The sequence below is a fragment of the Hippopotamus amphibius genome, chromosome 7, assembly GCF_030028045.1.
Source record: "Hippopotamus amphibius kiboko isolate mHipAmp2 chromosome 7, mHipAmp2.hap2, whole genome shotgun sequence".
Taxonomy (NCBI): Eukaryota; Metazoa; Chordata; class Mammalia; order Artiodactyla; family Hippopotamidae; genus Hippopotamus; species Hippopotamus amphibius.
Window position 1 is genome coordinate 70,403,699 of NC_080192.1, and position 16,084 is coordinate 70,419,782.

At 41.3% G+C, this 16,084-nt stretch overlaps 1 protein-coding gene across 1 annotated transcript in view; it reads right to left on the bottom strand.

Moving 5' to 3' along the window:
* The window catches only part of CHMP3 (charged multivesicular body protein 3), a 64,226-nt gene extending 59,058 nt beyond the window's left edge, over window positions 1-5,168 (bottom strand). The window contains 3 exon segments of the mRNA XM_057740477.1: window positions 4,974-5,115; window positions 5,117-5,147; window positions 5,150-5,168. Of these exon segments, the coding sequence (XP_057596460.1) occupies window positions 4,974-5,115; window positions 5,117-5,147; window positions 5,150-5,168 (192 nt within the window).
* Window positions 5,169-16,084: the final 10,916 nt, after the last annotated feature.

The window sequence follows — 16,084 nt, forward strand, 5'->3', positions numbered from 1 at the left end:
CAGAGGTGAGGCTTTGGGGACATGATTAGGTCATGATGGCAGAGCCCTCATGAATGAATTTAGTGCCCTTATAAAAACATTCTAGAAAGCTTTATCCTCCCTTCTGACCACATGAGAGCACAATGAAAAAAATGGCCATCTATGAACTGACATCAGGCACTGAATTTGCGGGTGCCTTGATCTTGGACTTCTCAGCCTCCAGAATTGTGAGAAATACATTTCTATTGTGTATAAGCTACCCAGTCTGTGGTATTTTGTTACAGCAGCCCAAACAGACTAAAACAGATATACAGTGAAAAGTAAGTTCCCCTCCCAGCTCAGCTACCTAGTTCCTCTTCCCTGAAGGTAATGTCTGTAAATGAGGATTTGGGGTATCCCTTAAGATTTAAAGCATACATAAAACTAGAAATTAGCCAAAAGCAACAAATATAAATGAACTTAGGTTAAAAATTGCCTATTCTGATCACTGTCAGATGGATATACAGAAGACAGTCAATTAGGGTATATACTTCAAATGTGTAAGCATTTTCTCTCAGCATCTGTACTTCTAGTCATGAAGCAAAAATCTGATAGACACCTTACTTATATTACAGAAGTTCAACAATATGCTGGCCCAGTAGATGATAAAGAAAAACATGATTTATGCTCTTAAGAGGCTTACAATTTTGCTGAGATAAAGCAAAAAAATATTCTTCCAGGATAACTTTTTCTAATGTTTTGCCTGATCTCCTGAATTCTGTATAAAACCGTGCTCTGTGGTTCCTTCCTCTCCCCCATCACCATCGCATTGAATCTGTTCTTTTCCTGAATTCTCTCAATTTCAGTTCACAGTACTGACATTGAGTGAGATGATGGATTTGATGGTGGTGAGGTTAAAATGAAACCTAAGAATCATCTTTGCACTCTCATCCCACATTCAGCAGATTAGCAAATTCTGACTATATATTCTAAGTATTTCTAAACCTCATCCTATCCTTTCTATCCCCATTTCTGCTCTCAGTTAAGATCAGCATCATCTCTTATTTGGGCTACTTAACTGGCCTCCATAAGTCTCTTCCCTCCAATTCCTGCTCCAAACCACTATTTTGAATGCTCCCCACCCTTAGTAGGCATGATACACAGGCCTTCATTAACCTGCCCTCTACCTACCGCTCCGATTTTACACCTTACCACTGCTATCAGTCCTCCTGCATCTCACTCAGATATAACAGTATTTCATCCTTCAGCCACTCTAAACTTTTTTCTGGTTCCTCCAACCTATGTTCCACACATCTAAACCTTGCATTTGCGGTTTATTTTGCCCCCCTTTCCTACTCCTTTACCAATCTACCCATCTGGCTAATGCCTCTTGTGACACGACCCAGATGGCCTCCCTGACCAGGTCCTCTTCCCTACGCTGAACAGTAAATCACTCTCCCCCACTATGACATCATAGATCTTATACATACTTATATTATTGCTCTTATTTACCCTAAAATATAAGCATTTGTTCACAAGTCAACCTCCCCCAAAACTTGGTATTCTTTTAAGTTGTCATCCAGTGCCTTACCTTTGCAAACCTGATGTCCAACCCAACTGATACTAAAATATCTCAATAAACGTTTGTTGTATGAACTAAGTGAATGAAGCCTTCTCTTTTTCTCCACCTCCCTTTCTCATTTTCTTCCCCTGTTGGATAACACCCCACAACCACGAGTTATGACCCAGTCTATGGATATAAGTTAGTTATATGATGTCAGAATTCTGATGCCGTAAAAGGTGACCACATAAGGACAGCACAATTTTCCAGCAGAATATCAAGTCCAAGAGAAGAATCTCTTTCCAGCAGAATCTCATGTCCTCTTGATTTCCATCCCAAGATGGTCTCGGTTTCTAAACAGATTACAAGGCTCCTCATCCTCGGCAGGCCCAATCCAGTCTTAAATTGGACACTTTAGGACAGAACAAGTTTCACCACTAAGACGTCTCTATCAAAGTATCTGAGATACCTGGGAGCAAAGACTTTAGTCTGTAAAGCCCCTTATACAGCTGATGTTTCCCTGGAGTAGCCCTTGAAACACTGCTCATCTTAAAACTACTTGACTTGAAATCTTACTTAATCTTATTCTCATACTCATTCATCACTCAACATTTATTTAGCACCTACTCTGTGCTGCATATTCTACCATATATATACACACACACGCACCATATATATATATATACATATATATATATCAGGTCATATATATATACACACACACCATATATATATACACACACATGTATACATCAGGTCATATATGTATATATGACATACTATACCACGTATATAATATATACACACACCATATCTATATCAGGTCATATATATACATATGACCTGACCTGACTTGCCTGACCAGACTTGCCACCATGGCCTGAATGACAATCATGATGGTGTGGCATGGCTGCACCTGGCCCCTGCTTATTCTGTGGTGGGACCAGGAACCACATGCCCTTATCTTCCAGCCTCTGGTGGAAGGCATACTATAAACTTATCCCAATTCAAGAGTTGCCCAGCTGACTCTGTAGCATTTAGTCAATTCTTTTTTTCCTCTAACTCTTCTCTTTCTGCCAACATTATCTTGGGTTTGATTTTGTTTTTTAAGTTTCCATTACTTAGCTTCCTTCATAAAGTTGAACTTTTAATTTTTCTCCTTCTCCTTCTTAAGAAAATGCCAAACTAAAACTAAAATGTCAGACATTACTTGTCTTATTCATATATTGGTTCTCAATACTTTACCTGTGCTTCCACAGCTCTACAGAGAAAAAAGTATTTCTCATTCTTGCTTTATTGGCACTTTCTGTAATTACAAATTCAAAGCTAAATAACTGTGGCAGGTGACAAAAAAATTTCCTCATAAATCACAAGGTATAAAGAGAGCTTGGTAGAAGCTGAACCTAAAGCAAACAGAGACATTTTTCTGACAAATTAGGACAAGATATTATTAGAACTCAAAGGATAGCTTGGAGTACTGTAAAGAGGAACTTGAAGAAAATCTTAGGCAGGATCTCTCCAGTACCAGTTAAAGTAAATAATCTAAAACTAAAAATCCTACTAAAGAGTCAAGAACCAGTTCACAGGCAGAAGGTGTGTGGAAAATATGATAGTGGAGGGCCAAATCATTTTTAATCACACCAGTCTGGCGGTGATCACTCCAACCTCTGACACCCAATCCAGACTTGTTTCTGAAATACATATCTCATCTGCTAGATGATATGTTCCTTGGATGAACATTTCATCTCTATAATATCCATCTGGCAGGCATATTTAAAAAAAAATCTCATGCACCGACCCTGTGATTTTCAGGTGTTAATTTACCTTCCCAGGCAGGTTACCCTATTGGAAGAGTACACAGACACAGAGCTCACTGAGCTCGTAGCAATTACACTTATCCTTTATTAGTAGTCTAAGTGCTATTCAAGCAGTACATATATTAGAGATCAGATTAAACAGTAATGAGACTGTCTTCCCAGAATCTTCTCATTTTATGAATGGCAAAACTAAGGCCTAATATTCAAGGTAATAATTCTTCCCTAACATCAAAAATGCACTACAATTAACAAGCATCTTAGAACACACATGCCACAAAACGTGCATCTATATAACGCTATACAGTTTGAAAAGTAATGTCACATACTCTTACCTTAATTAAGCTTCACAATTTTTATTTTACCAGGGAGTAAAACTAAGTTGCCTGAGGGAACTAATATTTATAGAGTGCCTACTACTCCAGTACCTATGATTAACAAATTCGATTAACATCAACACACATCTTATATGCCAACAAACTCATGATGCATGACACTGGTTTTTAAGACATGCCTGCTAGAGCTGAATAGGTGAGGCCACTTATTAAAAGATTTTAGGTTTTTTTCCCATTATGTATAAGTCTGTACTGGGTGCTTTAACGTGCATACTTCTCACTGGAGACCTGTCAGAATTCAAATTATGATTCAACAGGTCTTAGGTAGGGCTCAAGATTTCTAACAGGGTGCCAGGTGATGCTGATGCGACTGGTCAGCATTCTGGAAGCAAGGCTGTAGAATATATAATGTACCCTGGTAGTTCCCTGATGCCTTTCACTGCCGTGGCCTGCGTTTGATCCCTGGTGGGGGCACTGAGATCCCGCAAGCCGCATAGGGCGGCCAAAAAACAAAATAAATTTACCCTAACTAGCACTACTAGCTACAACTCAACGTCCTTTCATCATCAATGACTCTGAAGTGATTACTACTACCATTTCAACTTGACACACAAGACTAAGGCTCAGAAAAATGAACTTTCCCTAGATCACAAAGCTGTTATGTGCGGAACCAGATCACAAACGTAGACACACGGACTCTGCAGGGCACTCTTAACCGCTGCCCTGTATCCCAACGTGATCGCAGTTGACAGGCAGTTTCGGAATTCTAAGCCGGATGCAGAGTTATTATCTTCGGTACCACTCTTCCGAGTGGGGTCCCGGCTATAATTGTGCGTCTCGTGTCAACATAACGTTGTAGGGCCGGGGAAGGAGATTCAGAGGTTCCCTCGCAGTACGCCCGCGGCGGGGAAGGGGGGCAGGCCCGCCAGTTGCCGGCGGGCGGGCCGACGGGAGGGGGCGGGGCCTGCGCCGCGGAAAGGTTCCGGGCGGGACGTACCAACGCGCGCCGCGGGAGGGGCTCCGGGGGCCGCGTCGGCGCTGCCGCCTCCGTGCCCGGAGCCGAGGCCGAGGCACTCTTAACCTGGCCCTCGGCTCCCCTGTGGAGCGCGTTCCGGGGTCCTCTGTCGCTACCGCCGTCTCCTAACAGACGTCCTCCGGCCCCTCAGTCGAGTGGGAGGCCCCGGAAATGGGGGCCGAGCGGCACCTGACCAGCCTCGGGGGGAGCGTGTCCAGTCGTTTACCGACTCTACTGGGCCCCACCAAACCCACCCGCTCCGGTGCCGCCGCCGCCGCCGTAGCCCTTACCAGCTCTTTGGGCGGCTTCTCCTGGGTTTTTCCAAACAGCCCCATGGCGAACTGAACTCGTCTTGCCCCTGCTGGCTTTCCGTTCCCTGCGCCCAGGCAGGTCACGGGCAGCCGCCTGGGCGGGGCCGCTGAGAGGCGAGGCGCCTGGAGCGGGGAGCGGCCGCGGGGAGCCTGGTGCGCATGCGCCGAACTCATGCGCAGACTTGTTCGGCGGAGTTTTGTCAGAAAGATTGACGCAGTCGCGCACTTTTTGGGAGGGGACTTGTGAACTCAGGTGTGTTTTCCTGAGGCGTAGAGGCGGTCCCTCCGAAAGATGCGACTTTGTCGACAACACTGGTGATTGATTACAGCTGTGCCGGCTCACCTAAACCTGTATGTTGTTGCATCGGAAGTCTGTATCTCTACTCAGACAAGTTACAATACTTTCACAACCACCTTCCCCCTTCTGTCACGTAGGCACCTCACATACACCGAGCCAGAAATGACCTCTTCCTCCCACCAGACCTACTCCTCCCCTATGTTGTCACCACTATGATCTACTCACTAAAACGTGGGCATTATCTTTTCTCCCCCTCTTACCAAGTCCCAGCAATTGTAACTTTAACATTTTTTTTTTAACTCCAGTCCTCCCCTTTCATCCCAAGTGTAACAGCTTCTGTTCAGGTCATCGCCATTTCCAACATGGATAATTTCTGTCTGCCATTTGTGTGTGTGTGTGTGTGTGTGTGTGTGTTCCTGCAGTCCACATAGACCATAAGCTTAATTAAATTCTCAAAGGACTCTGTGACTAAAAAGGACTAGTCGCATTTTAGCTGGGCAACCTGTGATTGAACCTGCAGTGGTAAGCTGATGGTTGCTGTCATTATGATGGTGAAGAGTCCACTCATTTTGTGCCTCAACTCCATACTCTCATCTCTGGTGGGAATGTAAAATGGTACAACCACTCTGAAAATACTTTGGCAAGTTCTTTAAATGATAAACATATATCCATTTCATGCCGTTCCACTTCTAGCTATTTATCCAAGAGGAGGAAAAGCATATGCTCTTGCTTAGACTTGTACAGGCATCCTTATTTGTAATTGCCAAGAACTGGAAATAATCCACATGTCTATCGACAGGTGAATGGAAAAACCAATTGTGGTCGATAATAAAAAAGAACAAACTTGATACATGCAGCAACATGGATGAATCTCAAAATAATTATGCTGAATGAAAGACGCGGGTGGGGGAGAGTACATTCTGTATGATTTCCTTCTATAACATTCTAGGAAATGCAAACTAATCTGTAGTGACAGAAGGCAGATCATTGGTTGCTAGGGGATAGGAGTTGGTTTGAAAGAGGCAGGAAGGAGGGACTGCAATGGGACATAAGGAGTATTTTGGGGGGGATGGATATTATCTTGCTTATGGTGATGATTCCTCAGATACATACAGCATTAAAAACTGGACACTAACATGGAAGCAACCTAAATATCCATCAACAGATGAATGAATAAATAAGATGTGGTATATATATAATACATACAATGGAATATTACTCAGCCATAAAAAAAATTAAATAATGCCATTTGTAGGACTTCCCTGGTGGCGCAGTGGTTAAGCATCCGTCTGCCAATGAAGGGGACACAGGTTCAATCCCTGCTCCAGGAAGATCCCACATGCCACGGGGCAACTAAGCCTGTGTGCCACAAGTACTGAAGCCCACTCGCCTAGAGCCCGTGCTCTGCAACAAGAGAAGCCACCGCAATGAGGAGCCCCCTCTTGCCGCAACTAGAGGAAGCCCGTGCAGCAACAAAGACCCAATGCAGCCAATAAATAAGTTAAAAAAAAAAAGAATGCTATTTGTAGCAACATGGATGGACCTAAAGATTATCATACTAAGTGAAGTAAGTCAGACAGAGAAAGACAAATATCATATGATACCACTTATATGTTGAATCATTTAAAAAATGATCAAGTGAACAGAAATAGACTCACAGACATAGAAAACAAACTCATGGTTCCCAAAAGGGAAAGGAGGGGTAGGGATAAATTAGGAATTTGGGATTAACAGATACACATAACTATATATAAAATAGATAAACAACAAGGACCTACTGTATAGCATAGGGAACGGTATTCAATATATTGTAATAACTGATAATGGAAAAGAATCTGAAAAAGATGTATAACAGTCCCTTTGTTGTACACCTGAAACTAACACGTAAATCAATTATACTTCAATAAAAATGGACACTTTAGGGTCTTCTCTGGTGGCACAGTGGTTAAGAATCTGCCTGCCAATACAGGGGACATGGGTTCTAGCCCTGGTCCGGGAAGACTCCACATGCTGCAGAGCAACTAAGCCGGTGCACCACAACTACTGAACCTGCACTCTACAGCCTGCTTGCCACAACTATTGAGCCCACGTCCCACTACTGAAGCCCGCGTGCCTAGAGCCTGTGCTCCGTAGCAAAAGAAGCCACCACAATGAGAAGCCCATGCACCACAACAAAGAGCAGACCCCTCTCACCACAACTGGAGAAAGCCCACATGCAGCAATGAAGACCTAACGCAGCCAATAAATATATTTATTTAAAAAAATGGACACTTTAAATATGTACACTTTATGTCAACATACTTCAATAAAATTCTTTTAAAAAATAGCAGTGGGACTTCCCTGGTGGTGCAGTGGTTAAGAATCCACCTGCCAGTGCAGGGTACATGGGTTCACTCCTTGGTCCAAGAAGATCCCACATGCCAGGGACCAACTAAGCCCATGCACCACAACTACAGAGCCTGTGCTCTAGGGCCTGCATGCCACAACTACTGAGCCCATGAGCCACAACTGCTGAGCCCAGCCACCACAACTACTGAAGCCTGTGTATCTAGAGCCCGTGCTCCACAACAAGAGAAGCCACCACACTCAGAAGCTCGCGCACCTCAACAAAGAGTAGGCCCTGCTCACCACAACTATAGAAAGCCTACATGCAGCAATGAAGACTCAACACAGCCAAAAAAAAATTTAAAGAAATAAAAAATAGCAGTACATGTTCACTGTAAAAAAGTAAAACCTCCATACTCACTTCCTCAGGGAAAAAGTTCTCAAACTATTTATAGTTATAATATTTAAATAGCTGGTGTGACTTCTTTGTGATCTTTCCTCTGGAGAATATATATTTTTACTTATTTGGGATCATATTCTACATATTGTTTTGCAATCTTCTTTTTAAAAATTTTTGCATAGATTTTCTTTTTTTTTTTTTTATTGGCTGTGTTGGGTCTTCGCTGCTACACACGGGCTTTCTCTAGTTGTGGTGAGCGGGGGCTACTCTTCTTCGTTGTGGTGAGCGGGGGCTACTCTTCGTTGTGGTGCACGGGCTTCTCATTGCCATGGCCCTGGCCTCTCTTGTTGCAGAGCACGGGCTCTAGGCGCGTGGGCTTCAGTAGTTGTGGCACGTGGGCTCAATAGTTGTGGCTCACGGGCTCTAGAGCGCAGGCTCAATAGTTGTGGAGCACGGGCTTAGTTGTTCCACGGCATGTGGTATCTTCCTGGGGCAGGGATCGAACCCGTGTCCCCTGCATTGGCAGGCGGATTCTTACCCACTGCGCCACCTAGGAAGTCCCTGCATAGATTTTCATTGATGTTAATATCTAGGGCTAAGGGATTCCAAAGCAGGAATGTACTGACATTTATTTAACTATTTCCCTACTGTATGACATTAAGTGGTTTCCAATTTTCCCCTTTAATAATAAATATAAACACAGTTTAAAATTTTAAAGTACTAGCAATATCCTCCATACAGGTTGCACAGTTTGTACTAGCAACAGAGCACCCTATTCCCTAAATCCTTGCTAACAGTGAATATTATCAATCTTTTACATTTTTGCCAACTCGAGGGTATAAAATATTGTTTTAAGTTTTCATTTCTCTGATTACTAGTCTAGAGGAGCACCTTTTTGTATCTTTGTTGGCTATTTGAATTTCTTCTGTGAATTGCCTCTGTATCCTTTGCCCACTTTCCATTGAATTGTCTCCCTTCCTTCCTCCCTTCCTTCCCTTGTGTGTGTGTGTGTGTGTGTGTGATGGAGCTCTCTGAAGAGGAGAGATCTGTGGAAGTGTTTTTAAGTCTCCTTCACCATATCTCTCTCTTTTTTTTTTTTTTTTTTTTTTGAAAATGAACTACAAAGCAGCAATTTTTCAAGTGGGAGGTCACCGGACTTCCAATTAGTCAATATTTAGCAAATGCCTACTATGTGTCAGACATTCTATAGGCTCTAAAAACCACAATGAACAACAAAGAACCTCATACAATCTGATGAGGACAGGTACTAAACAATGGTGATAAATAAAATTGAGTGAATTACCACAAATGTGTAAAATGCTGACTATAGGAAGAATGTGGTGTTCAGTGACTCTTCCCTGAGCATATTTTGCTTTATTGTGCTTCACAGATACTGTTTTGTTTTTTTAACAAATTGAACGTTTGTGACAACCTTGCATCAAGCAAGTCTGTCAGCACCATATTTCCAATGACATTTGCTCACTGTATGTCTCCACATCACATTTTGGTAGTTCTAGCAATATTCAAACTTCTTCATTATTACTTTATTTGTTATGGTGATCTGTGATCAGTGATCTTTGATGTTACTATTATAAAAATAATACAACTTGCTGAAGGCTTAGATGATGGTTAGCAATAAAGTATTTTTGTATGTATTTTATTAGACATAACGCTATTGCACACTTAACAGACTACAGTATAAACATCACTTTTATCGTGTGACCTGCTTCCTTGGATTTGCTTTACTGCGGTGGTCTGGAACCACGCCCACAACTCTGAGGTCTGCCTGTGTAAGCTGAGGCCTGAAGGATGAACTGGCAGAGAGGTGAGGAGTTTCGAGGTAAAAGAAACAGCATGTGCCTAAGAGCCTTCCTAGTTACTGGGTGGAGGTTTGGGGACACGGGCACTTCATTTCCTAAAGCTGCATTTGTTTGAAAGTGGGTCATCGAGGACAGAGTGGAGGACAGAGTGTGGAGGAAGGTTTGCTTTGGTATGTGGCATCTCACAGAAATACAGAGCCCAAAGCTACTGAAAGAGCCTTAAACACACATCAGTGCAGTTGCTCCTCAGTGATTGGAAGCGCATCTTCCACACATTTTCCAAGCTCCACTCTTAGAGCCAACGTATACTCTCTATTCGTGTCCTGATATTGCCTTGGCACTGGACAGAGCTGCTGCTGTGGATGTAATTTGTCCTTCCTACACGGACCTCAGGAAGCCTGCACCGGATCCTCCCACCCGCTAAGACTCACATCTGAGGGAGTGGGAAGAACTAAGTGAGCAGGTATTCTAGCTCTCTGCGCCTGCCAAACACAGCAGTATTTAACAGGATCGCACTCCCTTGCCATATGTTCACATAGACATTTATTCACACACATTTTTAAAGGTTTCATACGCATTCTCCTCCTGATCCCTGGAAAATATATATAGATGCATATCCTTGACTTGAAAGGTACCTCAATGTCTGATGCCTTAAATATTTCCCTAAATTTGAAATGACAAATAGAAAGGGCTGTTTTTCCTCCATTCCCCAGATTGTCCTTGCTCATTTCAGTAAGATCTCCTACCTTCATGAACCTCCTGGCTCACAACTGTTCGCCATTCACCAGGTAGACTGTTAAATGAAATGCTTTGAGCAAGAAAGTCACAATCCAATTCCTGGCAGGAATTCTGACCTAATAAAAACAAGATACACCTTGTTTTATACAACAGATGGACTCTGAAAATGTTAGATGTAAACTGACGTTTGGGAAATTGAATTCCCTCTCTTGCCTTATACAACAATTTTGGAGTGGTTTGCATAATTTCTGACTAATCTTCAGGTATGAGGGGCTCCTAATCACAGTTTATGACTTGAGATAAGGCAAGGAAAGACCTTGAGTCATCTCCTGCCGATTTCCAACCTTATTCTACCAACCTTACAATGACTCTTGTCTTAGATTCCTAGGGCTGCTATAACAAAGTATGACAAATTAGGTGGTTTAAAACAAGAGAAATTCATTCTTTTGCAGTTCTGGAGACTAGAAATCCAAAATCAAGGTGTCATGGGACTTCCCTGGTGGTCCAGGGGTTAAGACTCTGAGCTCCAAATGCAGAGGGCCCAGGTTCGATCCCTGGTCAGGGCACTAGATGCACATGCATGCCACGGCTAAAAGTTCACATGCCACAACTAAGACCTGGTGCAACCAAATAAATTAAAAACAAAACAAAACCAAAAACAAAATCAAGGTGTTAGCAGGGCCATGGCTCCTCTGAGACTTTGGGTAGAACTGTTCCTTGCCCCTTCCTAGGTTCCAGTGATGGCCATCAATCACTGGCTTTCCTGGGCTTGCCACTGCTTCCCTCCAATCTCTGCCCCCGTTGCTATGTGGTGTTTGTATTAGTCAGCTTGGGGTGTCAAAACAAAATACCATAAGCTGGGTGGCTTAAACAACAGAAATTTATTTTCTCACAGTTCTGGAGGCGGAAAGTCTGAGATAAGTGCCAGTCCAGTGAGAGCTCTCTTCCTGGCTTGGCCCTCTTGCTGTGTCTTCACATAGTAGAGAGAGATAACTTTGGTGTTGCTTCCTCTTGTAAGAGTACCATTCCTGTCATGAGGTCACCTCATGACCTCATCTAAACCTAATCATCTCCCAAAGGACCCATCTCCAAATACACTGGGGGTTATGGCTCCAACATATAATGAAATTGGGGGAGGACACAGTTCAGTCCATAGCAATATTCTCTCTCTGTGTCTCTTCCTCTTGTAAGCACACCAGTCATGTTGCATTAAGGGCTCACCCTAATCCAGCCTGACCTCATCTTAACTAATTACATCTGCAGTGACCCTATTTCCAAATGAGGTCACATTCTGAGGTACTGGGGGTTAGAACGTCAACATATCTTTCAAAGGGGTACAATTCAACCTATAACAACCCTCATTTATACACATGGGTCTCCCACTTTGAGGAAGAAAGAAGGTGACAGAGGGTGGAGGCAGACTGGTTAGCTCTTTAAAAAACAAACAACAAACTTCTATCCTCCATGAGTGGCCCCAAAGTAGGGACAGTTCCACTTGGGAGGGGTAAGTAGATATCTGAGGACTGACTCTAGCTTGCAGGATGTACCTTCCCTGGGAAATCACAGTAATCACTGCAACCATCCCATACTGCCCTCTAGATCATCATTTCCATCATCAAAGCTCCTCTCATGGGAGGTTACATGCCTTTTCTTCTTTCTCCACAGCACAGTACAGACAAAGCCTGAACTTAAAAAAAAAAAAAAAAAAATCAAGCTGAATTTTTAAGGAATACTTTATTAAAGTCGCAAAAAAACAGTATTGGAAGTGGAAGAGTAGCATGCAGCTCACACATTCAACATTATGATGGACTGGATATTCTGAAAAACTCACTGCAAACACATAGAGAGTCCTGATAACATTACAGCCAACACTATTTTGTGTGCATGGTTGATCTCTCAAAAAAGTAAGAGAAATCAGTAATGCCTACCAATAACAGAAGCCAAGAATCCTGTTTGTGTACCGTAAAAAGAATATGATATAGCTTATAGACAGTAAAGTGCACAAGTGTATGACTGGAGGCATTTCTACATGTATATAAACCTATAAAACCACTATGCAGATCAATATTTAAAATATTTCCAAAATCTCAGAAGGCTCCATCATGCCTCTTTCTAGTCGATAACCCCAAAATAAAATTCAGATTTCTATCTCTATAGATTAGTTTTGCCTCTTCTTGAACTTCATGTAAATGGAATCAAATAGTATGCTTGGTTTTAATGATTGGTTAGAGGAACAGGAGGCAAGGCTTTTGGCAGGATAAAATGGTGAAGCAAAATTGAGACCCCCTGAAGCTAGGAGCCATGAAGACCTCATCCTCAGTGAAAGAACCGCATAGAAAAAAGTCTATCTACTAGGACTTCCCTGGTGGCACAGTGGTTAAGAATCCACCTGCCAATGCAGGGGACACAGATTCAACCTCTGGTACAGAAAGATTCCCACATGTCACAGAGCAACTAAAGATTACACATTACTGAAGAAAGAATAAGTGAGTAGAAAGATAGATCTGAATTATCAAAAAGGTCTTGAAAATAAACTTCCATTAGTACACAGGAAAGACGAAACATGGATGTTAGGATGTGGATATCCATTATATGTTTAACTGAAGTTTCAGAAAGATTGAAATAAAATTATTGGAGAGAAAAGATTTTGAAAGGATAATAGCTGAGAATTTCCCTAGTTTATCAAAGATATTAATCTTAAGACTCAAGAAGTACATAAATCACAGGCAAGGTAAATTTTAAAAACTACACATTAAAGTGGCAGTACAAAAATGTCAAGACACAGAGAATACTGTAAATATAACCAGAGAGAAAAAACAGCTTACATACAAGAAGACAACAGTCAGACTGACACAATGGAAGATGAAAGATAATGAAATGGAAGTCACAATGGAAGATGAAAGAAAGTGAAAGAACATCTGCAGAGTGCTTAGAAAAGAAACAAACAAACAAAAACTATTAACTTGTATACCCTGCTAAATTACCATCCCCAAATGAGGGCAAAATAAAGACATCTTCAGGGGGAAAAATAACAGAAAAAAAAAAAATCCATAAACAAACAGATCAACAGTAAACAATTTTAAAGAATGTGTTTTAGAAATAACAACAATGATCTCTGAAGGAAGACCTTGGATACAAGAAGATATCATGACAAATAATTTAGTGAATATATGGCTAATCTAAAAAATGTTGTTTGAATAAGCAATAATACCGAATTTGGAGAGTTAAAAAAAACTAAAACTCTCTACGTTAGTAAGATGAAAAATGAATGGGAGGTCACTGGAAGTTTAAAATGATCATGGGGGATTCACATGCCTTCCTTTATTTCCCATTAGCAATGGGATACTGAAAACAAGACATACTTGATCTAACGTCCTTTGGGAAGAAGTAAATATATTGAATAATTTTAGATTTTTAAATACATTTGTTCGAATTTTAAGGATAACCACTGAAATAAAAGCAGACTTCTGAAATGGTAAAGGAAAAAAAATGGAATTAAAAATATTAATCTAAATAAGATAGGAAAGAAGGCACAGAAAAGTCAGGAAAAGTAGAAGTCACAAAAGACAATGGTATAAATGTCATAGCTATATTATTATCAGACAAAATAGGTCTATCAGGCAAAATAACTTTTGGGGGATAAAGACGCTACATAATGATAAAAATTTCAACTTACCAGGAGGCAAATCATAGTAAGAAGAAAGAGGAGAAGGAGGAGAGGGAGGAAGAGGACAGGAGGAGGAGAATTTGTCACCAGAAAGCTATCCTAAAAGAAAGGGATATCTCTAAACAGAAAGTTCTCTAAACAAAAAGGTAACAATAAAAGAAGGAATCTAGGGACATTAGGAAACAAGAAAGAACAGAGTACACAAACATTTGGATAAATACAGTATGCTTTTGCTCTCCTTTTGAGTTTTCTAAAATGTGTTTGATGGTTGAAGCAAAAATTACAACCCTGTCTAATGTGGTTCTAAATAGAGGAATTACTTAAAATAACTGTATTATAAATGGGTGAGGGAAAAAGGACCTAAAGGGAGATAAAGCTTCTATATTTGAATTGGCAAAATGATGACACCAGTTGACTGTGATGAATTTTGTATTTTATATATATATGATAATACCTAGAGCAACCACTAAAAACTAAACAAACAAATACATTTAACTAAGAGGCACAGAAAATTCCCTGGTAGTTCAGTGGTTAGGACTCTGTGCCATCTTCTGGGCTGTGACTCTGCCCACCAGTGAGCCAGCACGAGCTGTGGGGCTCCCTGGGATTCTACAGACAGTCATTTCATGACTAAGCCTCCCCAGCCAGCAGCCTCCACACAAGGCAGAGTCTGGCAACCAATCAGATTAGGGGCCAAGCAAGCCTACCAGACTGCCCACACAGTCAGTCTACCACAACAGAAGGACCCACACAGCCTTCACAGGGGGATCCCCTAGAGTATATAGCTAGGGCGGTGAGAGGGGAGTATGCTGCTGCGATGCATAGGATGTCTCCTACAGAAGGCCACTTCTCCAAGGTTGGGAAATGTAACTAACCTACCAGATACATAAAAATACAAATAGCGAGCAACGTGGGCAAAATGAGGCAGCAGAGGAGCATGTTCCAGACAAAGGAACAATAGAAAATTGCAGGAGAAGAACTAAGTGAAGTGGAGATGGTCAATCCAGCCAAGAAGGAGCTCAAGGTAATGATCACAAATATGATCAAAGAACTCAGGACAAGAATGGACACACAGAGCAAGAAGTCAGAAGTTTTTCACAGAGAGTTAGAAAACGTAAAGAACAACCAAACAGATGAAAAATATAATAACTGAAGTGAAAAATACACTAGAAGGAATCACTAGCAGACTAAATGAGACAAAGGAATGGATCAGCTGAAAGCATTTCCTCTAAGATCATGAATAAGACAAGGATACCCTCTCTCACCATTTTTATTCAACATAGTATTGGAAGTCCTAGCCACAGCAATTAGACAAGAGAAGGAAATAAAAGGAATCCAGTTTGGAAACGAAGAAGTAAAACTGTCATTGTTTGCAGATGATATAATACTATACACAGAAAATCCTTAAGATGCCACCAGAAAACTACCAGAGCTCATCAATGAATTCAGTAAAGTTGCAGGACACAAAATTAATATACAGAAAGCTGTTTTCATTCTATACACTAACAATGAAATATCAGAAAGAGAAATTAAGGAAACAATTCCATTTACCACCTCATCAAACAGAATAAAATACCTAGGAATAAACCTACCTAAGGAGGTAAAAGACCTGTACTCAGAAAACTATAAGATACTGGTGAAAGAAATTGAAGACTCCACAAACAGATGAAAAGATATAATATATTCTTGGATTGGAAGAATTAATATTGTTAAAATGTTCATACTACCCAAGGCAACCTACAGATTAAATGCAATCCCTATCAAAATACCAATGACATTTTTCATTTAACAAGAACAAATAATTTTAAAAAGACCCTGAATAGCCAAAACAATCTTGAGAAA